General features: G+C 51.8%; 1 protein-coding gene across 8 annotated transcripts; it reads left to right on the top strand.

The window, feature by feature from the left end:
• The first annotated feature begins 867 nt into the window (after positions 1–867).
• UBA52 (ubiquitin A-52 residue ribosomal protein fusion product 1) lies at positions 868–4,402 on the top strand. Of its 8 annotated transcripts, none has more exons than XM_009193903.3 (5): positions 878–992; positions 2,384–2,497; positions 2,762–2,848; positions 4,031–4,133; positions 4,218–4,402. In XM_009193903.3, exons 2-5 carry the CDS (start codon positions 2,395–2,397, stop codon positions 4,309–4,311), a joined length of 387 nt encoding a protein of 128 aa, XP_009192167.1. In that variant the 5' UTR covers positions 878–992; positions 2,384–2,394; the 3' UTR covers positions 4,312–4,402. The 8 variants fall into 8 exon arrangements, with proteins under 8 accessions (XP_009192164.1, XP_009192167.1, XP_009192161.1 ...); XM_003915189.5 differs by having other exon boundaries at positions 882–1,014; XM_009193902.3 differs by having other exon boundaries at positions 891–1,014; positions 2,387–2,497.
• Positions 4,403–15,350: the final 10,948 nt, after the last annotated feature.

The following is a 15,350-nucleotide window of genomic DNA, read 5'->3' as shown; positions in this document are numbered from 1 at the left end:
GCTGGTCTCCAACTCCCCACCTAGGGTGATCCACCTGCCTCTGCCTCCCAAAATGCAGGCGTGAACTACCGGGCCCAGCCTGCCCTGGCACTTTTTAGCCACCCACAAATCTGGATCCTACATTGAAAAAGAGACCCTGCCGGGTGCAGTGGCTCACGCCTGTAATCCCAGCACTTTGGGAGGCCGAGGCGGGCGGATCACCTGAGGTCGCGAGTTCGAGACCAGCCTTAACAACATGGAGAGACCCCCGTCCCTACTAAAAATACAAAATTAGCTGGGCATGGTGGCGCACACTTGTAATCCCAGCTACTAGGAAGGCTGAGGCAGGAGAATTGCTTGAACCCGGATAGCGGAGGTTGCGGTGAGTCGAGATCCCGCCACTGCACTCCAGCCTGGGCAACAAGAGCGAAACTCCGTCACAAAAACAAAAGACCTTGAGTCCCGCTTGGAACCTTTTGTCAGGCACCACCACCTTTTTGGTCGAATGCGGTAGTCCCGTCAGCTCTCCCTGCTGCTGTCCTGAAATCCATTCAGGCACAGCGGCCGAGAGCTTTATAACAACCGATTCCAGGTGTTAGGTGCTTTCCCAGCCCCGATTCGTGCGTCCTGGACCCGCAGTCCTCTGCTTAATACCTTTGCTTTATTAGAAAACGTTCTCCTCTACTCCGTTCAAGTATTCGCTGAGGGCCTGCCAAGCGTCAGCGGTTGTCAGTGGCCCAGAGGCAGCGGGCGCAAACACCGGGAGAGGTGCAATCATCTCCTCTAGTGACTCGGCGGGCGGGGCCCATACCCGGAAGCGGGTGGGCGACGCTCACCCACGTGCGCTGCGTCTTCGTTTGCCAGCATCCAAGATGGCGGCAGGACGGGGCCCAAGGCGCGGTGCGAATTGTGACGCAGGCGTCCGGCGTGCTCCGTGCGCAAGCGCCTTCGGCGGAGATTAGGTGGTTTCCGGTTCCGCCGTCCTCTTTTTCTTCAGCGAGGCGGCTGAGCTGGTTGGTGGCGGCGGTCGAGCGGGTGCGCGCCGGTCCGAGGGCGGGTGGGGGCGTGCGGGAGGCCGCAGGGGCCTGGGCGGCAGAAGAGGTGGCCCTGAACCGGCTCATGCGGGCCAGTCTCGGCGGGGTGGCTGGGCAGGGCTCTCGAGGTCGCGGCTCCGAGCCCAGACCTGGGCCCAGGAGGCGAGCGTCGTTTTGGAGAGGAGCCTGCGTGCTCTGCCTGCCAGCGTGACCCCACGAGGCCTCGGGCGGGAAGGCGTCCTCTGGGCAGATCCGAGTTAATGAGAGAGGGTATTGAGCGTGTAGCGTTAACTCTGCCAGTCACTGCGTGTAAATACTTTGGAAATACTAAATTCCTCGAGCTGAGTGTTCATACGTGGCTCCATTACTGTGTCTGTAAGGAGGGGCTGGTGGTAGCGTCTGCCTTTTAGACTCTTCTTTAGACTATTTGTATTTTTTTCAGAAGGAGTCTCGCTCTGTCGCCTAAGCTGGAGTTCTCGGCTCACTGCAACCTCCACCTCCCGGGCTCGAGCGATTTTCCTGCCTCAGCCTCCCGAGTAGCTGGGATTACAGGCGCCCGCCACCACGCCCAGCTGATTTTTTGTGTTTTTAGTAGAGACGGGGTTTCACCGTGTTGGCCAGGTTCATCTTGAACTCCTGACCTCAAAGGATCCGTCTGCCTCGGCCTCCCAAAGTGCTGGGATTACAGGCTTGAGCCCCTGCACCCGGTCGATTCTTTGCCTTTTTAAGTCAACTTTTATATGTAAACAGTGCTTGGCAAGTGGTTGGTAGATACTAAGTGATGTTTGTGGTTTGGGGTCAAGGCAAGAAGTGGGGTCTGGAGAGTTTTGGCGTAATTGAGAAGGAAGCTAAGAGTGTTGGGTGCCCCAGCTTGGAATTAGAGAGGAGAGAGGCTGCGACAGGAAGACGTGTGTTGTAGGGGATGGCTTCCCATCCAGGCTGGCAGCAGGAGCAACCTGTGGAGGAGATCAGGACGTGGCTGTGGTGGGAGAGGGTGGGACGGTTCTCAGGAAGATGGATCTGGCAAGATGATGCCAAAGGGTATTTATTCCATCAGGAGATGCTGACGAGTCCTTCTGCTGCTAAGCCTAAGGAGAATAACCACAGTCTGTGTTCCTGAAGAGCGCCCATGCAGTCAGGAGGGTGGAGGACATGTGGTCCTTCGTTCCAGGACATGTGTAGACTCCAGGCCAGGGTGTGTGAGAAGCTTAGTAGGGCCAGGCTTGGAGGAGTGGAAGGAAGACAGGTACTGGGGCAGGACCAGTTGGGCTCGGTGCAGGCAAAGGGATAGCATCTGGGGTGTAGGCACCTGAGCTTGCGCCACTCAGGCATGCATTGCTCACCAGTCTCTCCTGCCTCCCTTCCTCCAGCAGACGCAAACATGCAGATCTTTGTGAAGACCCTCACGGGCAAAACCATCACCCTCGAGGTCGAGCCCAGTGACACCATTGAGAATGTCAAAGCCAAAATTCAAGACAAGGAGGGTGAGTCGGGACTGGGTGTAGGGGCTCTGGCTATGGACTGGGAATCCCTCTCTGCCCAGGGGAGTTTCAGTCCTGTGTGGGTTGGTGCTGGCTTTAGACAGACCTGTTTTGCCCTTGTTTCTCCATGTGATCTGAAGAACGTCTGTTATCTCTACCTCAGTTCGCCATTTTGAGAGACTGGGGGTAGTGCTGGGACTCCTCTGCCAGGGACACTGCCAGTAGTATGCTCCACAGAGCCTCTAACTGAGCCTTCCTCCCCCTAAGGTATCCCACCTGACCAGCAGCGTCTGATATTTGCCGGCAAACAGCTGGAAGATGGCCGCACTCTCTCAGACTACAACATCCAGAAAGGTACTAGGGTTGGGGTTGCTGGGCAGGGACCCAAGATCCCCAGGTCCTAGGAAAAGAGCATTGATGGCTTCAGTCAGGGGTTGGGGAGCAGTTCAAATGACTTGTGTTTTGTTTAAAATAATGGGACTGGGCACAGTGGCTCACGCCTGTAATCTCGGCACTTTGGGAGGGTGAGGCGAGTGGATCACCTGAGGTCAGGAGTTCCAGACCAGCCTGGCCAGTGTGGTGAAATCCCGTTTCTATTAGAAATACAAAAATTAGCTGGGTGCAGTGGCTCAGGCCTGTAATCCCAGCACTTTGGGAGGCCAAGGCAGGCAGATCACAAGGTCAAGAGATATAGATCATTCTGGCCAACATGGTGAAATTCCATCTCTACTAAAAATATGAAAATTAGCTAGGCATGGTCGTGCATGCCTGTAGTCCCAGCTACTCAGGAGGCTGAGGCAGGAGAATTGCTTGAACTTAGGAGGCAAAAAAAAAAAAAAAGAGTCATAATGTGAATTTTTTTATCATTGCAATAAGGAAATTAGTGTCACTTGTTGGAGTGACAAGAATTCAGTGTCCTTTTTTTGTGAGACAGTCTCACTCTGTCACCCAGGCTGGAGTGCAGTGGCGTGATCTCTGCTCACTGCAACCTTCGCCTGCCGGGTTCAAACAATTCCTCTGCCTCAGCCTCCCAAGCAGCTGGGATTGCAGGTGCCCCCCACCACGCCCGGCTAATTTTTTTTGTATTTTTAGTAGAGACAGGGTTTCACTATGTTGGCCAGGCTGGTCTCTTAAAGTGCTGGGATTACACGCTTGAGCCACTGCGCCCAGCCTAGACTTCGTGTCTGACCTTGCCTGAACCACTTAGAAGTCGGCTTCCATATTAGAAACCCAGATGGATACCTCAGTTGGCATGTGTGTCTCATCAGACTCCCCCAGGGCTCGTGGTCAGTGCTGAGATGGAGATTTCCTGGGGCAGGCCTGGCTGGGACAGTGTATCTTCCACACATAGAACACTCGGGGGATTCCGACTTGGTGTCCCCATCACACTTGAGAAAAGAACACTCGGGGGATCCCGACTTGGTGTCCCCATCACACTTGAGAAAGCACCAGACTATAGGCCCTGGAGGGCCCTGCCCCTCTGACTGAGGAGCTAGGGCTGGGCTCAGTCGCCGTCCTTCTGGCTGTCTCCTGCAGAGTCCACCCTGCACCTGGTGTTGCGCCTGCGAGGTGGCATTATTGAGCCTTCCCTCCGCCAGCTTGCCCAGAAATACAACTGCGACAAGATGATCTGCCGCAAGTATGTGTGCTCCGATGCTTGGGAGGCTGTGGGGGCTGCCAGAGTCGGGGTATGCCCTCATCCGCCCCTCCTGTCTCTCTGCAGGTGCTATGCTCGCCTTCACCCTCGTGCTGTCAACTGCCGCAAGAAGAAGTGTGGCCACACCAACAACCTGCGCCCCAAGAAGAAGGTCAAATAAGGCTCTTCTTTCCTTGAAGGGCAACCTCCTGCCCAGGCCCCGTGGCCCTGGAGCCTCAATAAAGTGTCCCTTTCGTTGACTGGAGCAGCAACTGGTGTCCTCATGGCTGGTCTGTCCAGGGAGGTAGCTAAAGAGTGGGCATCTCCCTTAGGGACTCTACTCAGCACTCCATTCTGTGCCACCTGTGGGGTCCTCTGTCCTAGATTCTGTCCCACCTGCATTGGTCCCTGTCCTATGCCCCTGACTCTGGATTTGTCATCTGTAAAATTAGAGTAAAAACCTCAGTCCTCCATCCTGGCGAACACGGTGAAACCCTGTCTCTACTAAAAGCACAAAAAAATTAGCCGGGTGTGGTGGTGGACGCCTGTAGTCCCAGCTTCTCGGGAGGCTGAGGCAGGAGAATGGCGTGAACCCGGGAGGCGGCAGAGATTGCAGTGAGCCCAGATCGCGCCACTGCACTCCAGCCTGGGCGACAGAACGAGACTCCGTCTCAAAAAAAATCACAAAAAACCTCAGTCCTGTAATTGGTGGGACTGAGGATTAGTTTTGTCATTGCTGGGATCCGTCAGGCACTTTGAGGTGTCTCTCAGGCCTTGGCCCTGAAGTGCCTAGGTGTGTGGAGATGGGTAGAAAATTAGGTACACCCAATGGTGTAGAACATTGGTTCTCAAATTTTTTTTATTTTATAGAAATGGGGTCTCACTGTGTTGTCCAGGCTGGTCTTGAACCTGGGCTCAAGCTATCCTCCCTCCTCAGCCCCTCAGTGTTGGGATTACAGGCAAGAACTGCCATTCCTGACCCAGTTCTCAGTTTTTTTGGGGTTTTTTTGTTTTTTTGAGACGTAATCTTGTTCTGTCGCCCAGGCTGGAGTGCAGTGGCACTATCTCGGCTCACTGCAAGCTCCACCTCCCGGGTTCACGCCATTCTCGTGCCTCAGCTTCCCGACTAGCTGGGACTACAGGTGCCCGCCACCACGCCTGGCTAGTTTTTTGTATTTTAGTAGAGACGGTGTTTCACCATGTTAGCCAGGATAGTCTCGATCTCCTGACCTTGTGACCCGCCCGCCTCGGCTTCCCAATATGCTGGGATTACAGGCGTGAGCTAGCATGCCTGGCCCAGTTCTCAGTTTTGAACCTGAGGCCGTGACATCACTCTCAGTCTGCAGTCAGTGCTGTGCCTCTTAAGAAGGGCAAGCCTTGGTGTTTTCCCCTTAAGGTCACCCAGGCTGGAGTGCAGTGGTGTGGTCATGGCTCCCTGTACCCCGGAACTCAGGCTCGGGTGATCCTCCCTCCTTTGCCTCCCAAGTAGCCAGGACTACAGGTGTGCACACCACCACGCTCAGATAATTTGGTGTTTTTAAAGTTTGTAATGATTAGTAGGCTGAAGCGGGCAAATCATAAGGTCAGGAGTTTCTTAGATGTGTTGGGGTGAGCAAAGACTTAATTCCTGTTGTATTATTTACTGATGTAAAATTTTGAGACGGTCTCACTGTCACCCAGGTTGGGGTGCAGTGGTACGATCATAGCTTGCTGCAGCCTTGATCTTCCAGGATCTTGCCTCAGCCTCCTGAGTAGCTGGGACTACATGCTTGTGCCACCACACTCGGTTAATATTTTGTAGAGATGGGGTCTTGCTATGTTGCCCAGGCGGGCTTCAAACTCCTCAACTTAAAAGCCTCTTATTTAGTTTTGTTTTTTTATCACTTTTTTTTTTTAAGATGCAGCCTTGTGCCCATTGTGCACGCTGGAGTGCAGTGGCACAATCTCGGCTCACTGCAGCTTCCACCTCGGATTCAAGCGATTCTCCTTTCTCAGCCTCTTGAGTAGCTAGAATTTATCGTGTACGCCACCATGCCTGGCTAATTTGTTTTTGGTTTTTTTTTTGAGATGGAGTCTCACTCTGTCGCCCAGGCTGGAGTGCAGTGACTAGATCTCAGCTCACTGCAAGCTCCGCCTCCCGGGTTCATGCCATTCTCCTGCCTCAGCCTCCCGAGTAGCTGGGATTACAGGCGCCCGCCACCTCGCCCGGCTAATTTTTTTTTTTGTATTTTTAGCAGAGACGGGGTTTCACCACATTAGCCAGGATGGTCTCGATCTCCTGGCCTCGTGATCTGCCCGTCTCGGCCTCCCAAAGTGCTGGGATTACAGGCTTGAGCCACCGCGCCCGGCCTAATTTTTGTAGTTTTAGTAGAGATGGGGTGTTGCCGTGTTGGCCAGACTGGTCTTGAACTCCTGACCTCTTGTGATTCACCTGCCTCGGCCTCCCAAAGTGCTAGGATTACAAGCGTGAGCCACGGCACCTGGCCTTACTACGTTTTTTTTTTTTTTTTTTACAGACATGGTCTTGCTATGTTGCCCAGGATGGTTTTGCACTGATTTCAAGCAGTTCTGCCTCAGCCTTCCAAAGTGCTGGGAATACAGGGGTGAGGCACCTTGCTGGCCCCTGTTTTCAGTGTCAGTGAAGCCAGTGCATGGGCAATGATGCATGCTAGTGAGGGGTGGAGTTGGTGGGACTTCCTGGGCCACTTTGGGGACTTTCACAAAAGACCCCAGTGACTCAGGGTTTTGAGGTTTTTGTTTTTTGTTTTTTTGAGACGCAGTCTTGCTCTGTCGCCCAGGCTAGAGTGCAGTGGCGCAATCTCAGCTCACTGCAAGCTCCGCCTCTTGGGTTCACGCCATTCTCCTACCTTAGCCTCCTGAGTAGCTGGGACTACAGGCGCCCGCCACTACGCCTGGCTAATTTCTCGATCTCCAGACCTTGTGATCCGCCCACCTCAGCCTCCCAGAGTGCTGGGATTACAGGCGTGAGCCACCGCGGCCGGCCCTGAGTTCTGAACCAATGGAGTGAAGGATTCAAAATTAACCACTCCAAGGGGGGACTGAAAGAAGAACCACTCTTGATGGACAGAAAGGGGAGGGAGTAACAGTGCCAATGAGCCCTAGCCACCCAAGCCAGCAATGGCAACCCTTCTGGGTCCCCTTCCAGCACGTGGAAGCTTTCGTTTTGTTCAATAAACTGAGCTGCTGCTCACTCTCCTGGTCCGTGGACTCTTTTTGAACTGTTAACACTCACTACGAAGGTCCTCTGCTTCATTCTTCGAAGTTAGCGAGACCAGGAATCCATTGGCAGGAAAAACTGACTCATCGTGGGGGCTCACCTGGGATTTCCAAAGCAGTAACACTGGAACTCTTCCGCTTGCTACTCTGCTCTATTTTACTTTAGAATTGAGGACAAACACCAGGCACCTGTCGGCCATTTAAAAACAAGCAGCATAGCCGCCGGACTAACGACACAGGTGTAAGGGTTTCTGAGAAAGGGCTGACAACTCCCGTTTTGCCTAGAAACCAGTTTCCACTTTCTCTGCGTTTTCTGGGTTGAACCAAGGGCTGGCCAAGGGTGGAAAACAGTATCCCTGAGCTCCCAGTACCGCCCGGTCGAAATGATGGTGCTGTGTGAAACCTCTGTTAAACAGCCGCCCACACGTGCTTCACCCACCCTTCTAGAGGCATGCCTCCTGGATCCAAACGTCTGTAGGGAAGACTCTTGAGACCCTGTCTCCAGGATTCTCTCTATCCCCGGGATGAAAACCCTCTAGATTAGGAATCTAAAACAATTAGGATGGCAACCCTCAGATCCATGTTCCTGATGTCCCATGGCTTATTGATCTATTTTGAGATGGAGTCTCGTTCTGACGCCCAGGCTGGAGTGCAGTGGTGCGATCTCGGCTCGCTGCAACCTCCACCTCCAGGATTCAAGCAATTCTCCTGCCTCAGCCTCCTGAGTAGCTGGGATTACAGGCACGTGCCACCACGCCCGGCTAATTTTTGTATTTTTTGTAGAGCGGGGTTTCACATGTTGGTCAGACTGGTCTCTGTCTCCTGACCTCATGATCCACCCACCTCGATCTCTCAAAGTGCTGTGATTACAAGCATGAGCCACCGTGCCCGGCCCCCATGGCTTATTCTAATGTAGATGGGCAACAATACAAATATACAGGACCTGTTGCCCATATTCGATACCCAAGGCAACACCCAGGACAATATAGTGTGTGCCAATAGCTACTGGAAGGCTTAGGCCATTTTCTGTCGTCCCCACCTCACTGGGAACCATATCACCTATCATCTCTCTTGTTTGGGATCAGCAATTCGAACTGTGGAGCTCTTCCATTTGGGGTACCACTCGCATTTGTGGGAGTTAAGTAATATAATAGACCATCGACAGGGAGATCAAAAGTCGTATTCTTATGATGGAAGGTTGGGACAAAAGGCCTTAGTATATGAGATGCCATTTCAGCCTTGGCCCAATGCCCCATTGCCCTCCCCACCTTAAAATTGCTATGTCTATGTACAATCTTTAAGGAGTTCATCTTACTGGGAAGATGAGGGAAGTATAAACTATAATACCATCCTGCAACTACATCTGTTTTGTAAACGAGAAGGCAAGTGGAACAAGGTACCATATGTTCAGACCTTCTCATTAAGGGATAACCCACGATTGTGTGACATGTAACCTGCACCCCACAGGGAGTCCTGGGGCAGTTTCAAGCTCAGAAATATGCTAATTGGAGCCTTGTTAACCAACTAATACACCCCGAACTTAGAACCCACAAACTGGAACAAAAACTGTTTCTGTCGTACTGGTAAGAGGCCACTAAACCCAGCAGCCTGGCCTCGTTTGTGGCTAAGAAGGGAGGGAAAAGAGTGTGGTTGAAACTGCTACGTCGGTAAGCGCAATTAAATCCGATAAGCAGGGTTCCATGGATGGTTGTGCACCCTGGAAAAAGGACACTAAAACAATAGGGGACACCCTAGAACCAGTGTCCACTGGGAATGACTACGGGTGCGGGCATCCCTATGCTTTCCTTTCAGATGGGAGATGTTCCCTCCAAAGCGAAGTCGCCCCTCAGGTGTATTCTGAATAACTGGGACCAATTTGATTCCCAGACATTGAAGAAGCAGCAGCTCATATTTTTCTGCAGCACTGCCTGGCCACAATATCCTCTTCCAGGAGGAGAACAATGGCCACCTGAGGGAAGCATAAACTATAATACCATCCTGCAACTAGATCTGTTTTGTAAACGAGAAGGCAAGTGGAGCGAGGTACCATATGTTCAGACCTTCTTCTCATTAAGGGATAACCTACGATTGTGTAAGTCATGTAACCTGCACCCCACAGGGAGTGCTCAAAGTCTATACCCCATACCCAGGCCTCCCGACGGCTCCTCCTACTAATGCTGAACCTCTCTGGCTTCTACAGCCCAAAAGGGAACAAAGAGCCTTCAAAGAGCCAAGAGACCCCATTGGCCCCTGGCTATGTCCTCTTCAGGCTGTAAGAGGGGAATTTGGCCCAACCCGAGTACATGTTCCCTTTTCCCTCTCTGATCTAAAGCAAATTAAGACAGACTTAAGAAAGTTCTCAGATGACCCCGACAGATACATAGATGTCCTACAGGGTCTGGGACAATCTTTTGACCTTTCCTGGAGAGAGGTCACGTTACTGCTTGATCAGACCCTAACCTCTGATGAGAAGAATGCTGCTTTAACAGCAGCCTGAGAGTTTGGGGACACCTGGTACCTCAGTCAAATAAGTGATAGAATGACATCAGAAGACAGCGGTTTCCTACTGGCCAGCAAGCAGTCTCCAGTATGGATCCCCACTGAGACCCTGACTCAGATCATGGGGACTGGAGTCGCAAACATTTACTGACCTGTTCCCTAGAAGGGTTAAGGAGAACTAGGAAAAAGCCCATGAACTATTCAATAATGTCTACCATAACCCAAGGGAAGGAAGAAAACCCTATTGCCTTCCTCGAAAGGCTGAGGGAGGCCTTGAGAAAGTATACTCCCCTGTCACCAGATTCCCTCAAAGGCCAGTTAATTTTAAAGGACAAATGTATTACTCAGTCAGCTGCAGACATTAGGAAAAAGCTCCAAAAGTTAGCCTTGGGCCCCGAGCAAAATTTGGAGGCATCATTAAACCTGGCAACCTCGGTGTTCTATAACAGGGACCAAGAGGAACAGGCCAAAAAGGAAAAGCGGGATAAAAGAAAGGCTGCAGCTTTAGTCGTGCCCCTCAGACAAACAAACCTTGGCAGTTCAGAGAGGAGAAAAAAATGGAGCAGGCCGATCGCCCAGCAGGGCTTGTTATCAGTGCAGTTTATAAGGACACTTTAAAAAAGATTGTCCAGGCCGGGCGCGGTGGCTCAAGCCTGTAATCCCAGCACTTTGGGAGGCCCAGGCGGGCGGATCATGAGGTCAGGAGATCGAGACCATCCTGGCTAACATGGTGAAACCCGATCTCTACTAAAAATACAAAAAACTAGCGGTGGTGGCTGGCAGGCGCCTGTAGTCTAGCTACTCGGAGGCTGAGAGCAGGAGAATGGCCTGAACCTGGGAGTGAGGCTTTACACAGTGAGCGAGATCCCGGCTCCTGCACTCCACAGCCTAGGTGGCCTGGCCTTGAGACTCCGTCTCAAAAAAAAAAAAAAAGATTGTCCAGGCGGTGGCGGTGGCTCAAGCCTGTAATCCCAGCACTTTGGGAGGCGAGGCGAGGGTGGATCCGCGAGGTCAGGAGGTCGGGGTTATCACAGCTGGCATGGTGAAACCCGTCTCTCCTAAAAAAATACAAAAACTAGCCAGGCTGGTGTGGCGCCTGTAGTCAGCTACTTAGGAGGCTGAGGCGGAGAATGCGTGAACCCGGTGGACTCAGTGAGCAGTCGGCGCCACTACACCTAACCTAGGAGACACAGTGAGACTCCGTCTCAAAAATAAATAAATAAAATAAAAATAAAAAAGATTGTCAAGGCAGGCCTTGGTGAGAAGCAACCTGTAATCCCAGCACTGGGAAGCGAGATGGGTGGATCACAAGATCAGGAGATCGAGACCATCCTGGCTAACCGGTGAAACCCGTCTCTACTAAAAAATAAAAAACAGCAGGCGAGGTGGCGGTATAATCCCAGCTACTCGGAGGCTGAGGCAGAATGCGGCGCCAAACCAGGCGGAGCTTGCAGTGAGCTGAGATCAGCCACTGCACTCCAGCCTGGGCAACAGAGGCGAGACTCCCTCTCAAAAAAAGAAAAAAAAAGGTATCCCAGTGAAATAAGCCGCCACCTCACCCATGTCCACTAGGCCAAGGTGATCACTGGAAGGCACACTGTCTCAGAGGACGAAGGTTCTCTGGGCCAGAAGTCCCCAACCAGCAACAGGACAGAGGGTGACCGGAGCAAGCACCAGCTCGTGTCATCACCCTCACAGAGCCCCAGGTAAGTTTAACCATTGAGGGCCAGGAAATCGACTTTCTCCTGGACACTGGTGCGGCCTTCTCAGTTCTACTGTCCTGCCCTGGATGGCTGTCCTCAAGGTCTGTTACCATCCGAGGGATCCTGGAACAACCTGTAACCAGGTGTTTCTCCCACCCCCTTAGCTGTAACTGGGAAACCTTAATTTTCTTGCATGCCTTTCTCGTCATGCCCGAGAATCTCACACCTTTACTGTGAGGAACATACTAGCCAAAGCAGGAACTATCATCTGTATGAATACAGGGAACAAAACATCTATCTGTTGTCCCCTACTTGAGGAAGGAATCAACCCTGAGGTTTGGGCATTAGAAGGACAATTTGGAAGGGCAAAGAACGCCTGTCCAGTCCAAATCAAACTAAAAGACCCCACCTCTTTCCCTTACCAAAGACAATACCCGCTAAGACCTGAAGCTCAAAAGGGATTACAAGGTATTGTTAAAAATTTAAGGCCGGGCGCGGTGGCTCAAGCCTGTAATCCCAGCACTTTGGGAGGCCGAGACGGGCGGATCACGAGGTCAGGAGATCGAGACCATCCTGGCTAACACGGTGAAACCCCGTCTCTATTAAGAAATACAAAAAACTAGCCGGGCGAGGTGGCGGACGCCTGTAGTCCCAGCTACTCGGGAGGCTGAGGCCGGAGAATGGCGTGAACCCGGGAGGCGGAGCTTGCAGTGAGCTGAGATCCCGCCACTGCACTCCAGCCTGGGCGACAGAGCGAGACTCCGTCTCAAAAAAAAAAAAAAAAAAAAACAAAAAAAAACTAAAAGCCCAAGGCCCAGTAAGATGTTGTAACAGCCCCTGTAACAACCCCAATTCTAGGGTTACAAAAACCAAACAGTCAATGGAGGTTGGTGCAGGACCTCAGGCTCAAGAATGAGGCCGTAATTCCTTTATACCCAGCTGTACTCAACCCTTATACATTACTCTCTCAAATACCAGAAGAAGCAGAGTGGTTTACAGTCCTGAATCTTTTTTTTTTTTTTTTTTTTTTTTTGCGGTGCCGCCCACCCCCCCGTGCAGTGGCCGGATCAGCTCACTGCACGCCCCGCGCGCCCCCCCTCCCGGGTTCACGCCATTCTCCTGCCTCAGCCTCCCGAGGAGCTGGGACCACAGGCGCCGCCACCTCGCCCGGCTAGTTTTTTGCATTTTTAGTAGAGACGGGGTTTCACCGTGTTAGCCAGGATGGTCTCGATCTCCTGACCTCGTGATCCGCCCATCTCGGCCTCCCAAAGTGCTGGGATTACAGGCTTGAGCCACCGCGCCCGGCCTAGTCCTGAATCTTAAAGATGCCTTTTTCTGTATCCCTTTACACCCTGACTCTCAATTCCTATTTGCCTTTGAGGATCCCTCAGATCAAACATCTCAGCTCACCTGGACCGTCTTGCCCCAGGGATTTAGAGATAGCCCTCACCTGTTTGGCCAAGCAGTCGCCCAAGATTTAAGTCACTTCTCACACCCAGGGACCCTAATTCTTCAATATATGGATGACTTATGTCTAGCTACCTGTTCGGAGACCCTGTGCCATCAGGCTACCCAAGATCTTTTAAACCTTCTAGCTGATTGAGGTTACAAAGTATCTAAATCAAAGGCCCAGCTTTGTTTACAGCAGGTCAAATACCTAGGGCTGGTTTGGGCTAAAAGAACCAGGGCTCTCAGCAAAGAACGTATCCAGTCTATACTGGCTTATCCTCACGCTAAGACATTAACATTAAAACAGTCGTGAGAGTTTCTTGGAATAACCGGCTTTTGCTGACTGTGGATCCCCAGATGTGGCGAAATGGCCAGGCCACTTTACGCTCTAATTAAGGAGACCCAAAAAGCTAACACTTATTTGATAGAATGGGGACCAGAGGCAGAGGCAGCCTTCAGAACCCTAAGACAGGCCCTAACACAAGCCCCAGTGTTTGTTTTTGTTTTTTTTGTTTTGTTTTGTTTTGTTTTTGAGACGGAGTCTGGCTCCGTCGCCCAGGCTGGAGTGCAGTGGTCGGATCTCAGCTCACTGCAAGCTCCACCTCCCGGGTTTACGCCATTCTCCTGCCTCAGCCTCCCGAGTAGCTGGGACTACAGGCGCCCGCCATGTCGCCCGGCTAGTTTTTTGTATTTTTTTTAGTAGAGACGGGCTTTCAACGTGTTAGCCAGGATGGTCTCGATCTCCTGACCTTGTGATCCGCCCATCTCGGCCTCCCAAAGTGCTGGGATTACAGGCTTGAGCCACCGCGCCCGGCCAAGCCCCAGTTTTGAGTCCAGCTATGGGACAAAATTTCTCTTTATATGTCACAGAAAGAATCGGAATAACTCTTGGAGTCCTTACCTAGACTCGAGGGACTACCATACAGCCAGCAGCATATTTGAGAAAAGAAATTGATGTGGTAGCAAAGGGTTGGTCTCATTGTCTACGGGTGGTAGCTGCAGTGGCCATTTTAGTATCAGAGGCCGTCAAAATAATACAAGGGAGAGACCTCACTGTATGGACTACTTACGATGTAAACGGCATGCTAACTGCTAAAGGAGATTTGTGGCCGTCAGACAATCGCCTACTTAGGTACCAGGCCTTATTACTTGAGGGACCAGTGCTTCAGATGCGCACTTGTGCAGCTCTTAACCTGGCTTTCTCCCAGAAAACGAAGGACCAATAGAACATGACTGTCAACAGGTCATAGCCCAAACTTAGGCTGCCCGGGAGGATCTTTTAGAGGTCCCCTTAACCAACCCTGACCTCAACCTATATACTGATGGAAGTTCATTTGTAGAAAAGGGATTACAAAGGGCAGGATGTGCCATAGTTAGTGATAAAGCAGTAGTTGAAAGTGGGCCCCTTCCCCCAGGGGCCAGCGCCCAGTTAGCAGAACTGGTGGCGCTTACCCGAGCTTTAGAGCTGGGAAAGGGAAAAAGAATAAATGTGTATATGGACGGCAAATGTGCTTATCTAGTTCTACATGCCCATGCTGCCATATGGAAAGAAAGGGAGTTCCTAACCTCCGGAGGAACACCCATTAAATACCATGAAGAAATTATGAAATTATTACAAAAACGCGGCTGGGCGCAGTGGCTCACGCCTGTAATCCCAGCACTTTGGGAGGCTGAGATGGACAGATCACAAGGTCAGGAGATCGAGACCATACTGGCTAACATGGTGAAACCCCGTCTCTACGAAAAATATAAAAAATTAGCCAGGTGTGGTGGCGGGCACCTATAGTCCCAGCTAGTCGGGAGGCTGAGGCAGGAGAATGGCGTGAACCCAGGAGGTGGAGCTTGCAGTGAGCTGAGATCGCGCCACTGCATTCCAGCCTGGACGGCAGAGCGAGACTCCGTCTCAAAAAAAAAAAAAAAAAAGAAAAAGAAATTATTACAAAAACCCAAGGAAGTGGCAGTCTTGCACTGCCGAGGCCATCGGAAAGGCGAAGGAAAGGAGGCAGAAGGAAATTGCTGGGCAGACGCCAAGGCCAAAGTTGCCACAAGACGGGACCGCCCATTAGAAACACCTATGGAGGGACCCTTGGTATGGGATAACCCCCTTCAGGAGACCAGGCCCCAGTATTCCCCTGCGGAAACGGAATGGGGACTTTCACGGGGACATAGTTTTCTCCCCTAAGGATGGCTAGCTACTGAGGAGGAAAAGGTGCTCACACCCGCAGCTAATCAATGGAAAATACTTAAAACCCTTCACCAAACATTCCATATGGGTATTGAGTATGCCCATCAAATGGCCAAATCTCTGTTCACTGGATGAGACCTCCTTAAA

Source organism: Papio anubis, chromosome 20, assembly GCF_008728515.1.
Source record: "Papio anubis isolate 15944 chromosome 20, Panubis1.0, whole genome shotgun sequence".
Lineage (NCBI taxonomy): Eukaryota > Metazoa > Chordata > Mammalia > Primates > Cercopithecidae > Papio > Papio anubis.
The sequence above is the reverse complement of the archived record's forward strand: the minus strand, read 5'-3'. Positions and strand labels throughout refer to the sequence as shown.

Bases quoted from the DNA above. Each gene is read 5' to 3' on its own strand.
- UBA52 (XM_009193900.3), top strand. From the start codon at position 2,395: ATGCAGATCTTTGTGAAGACCCTCACGGGCAAAACCATCACCCTCGAG. The intron at 2,498-2,761 runs GTGAGTCGGGAC...CCTCCCCCTAAG, and splicing joins CAAAATTCAAGACAAGGAGG to GTATCCCACCTGACCAGCAG. The intron at 2,849-4,030 runs GTACTAGGGTTG...TGTCTCCTGCAG, and splicing joins AGACTACAACATCCAGAAAG to AGTCCACCCTGCACCTGGTG.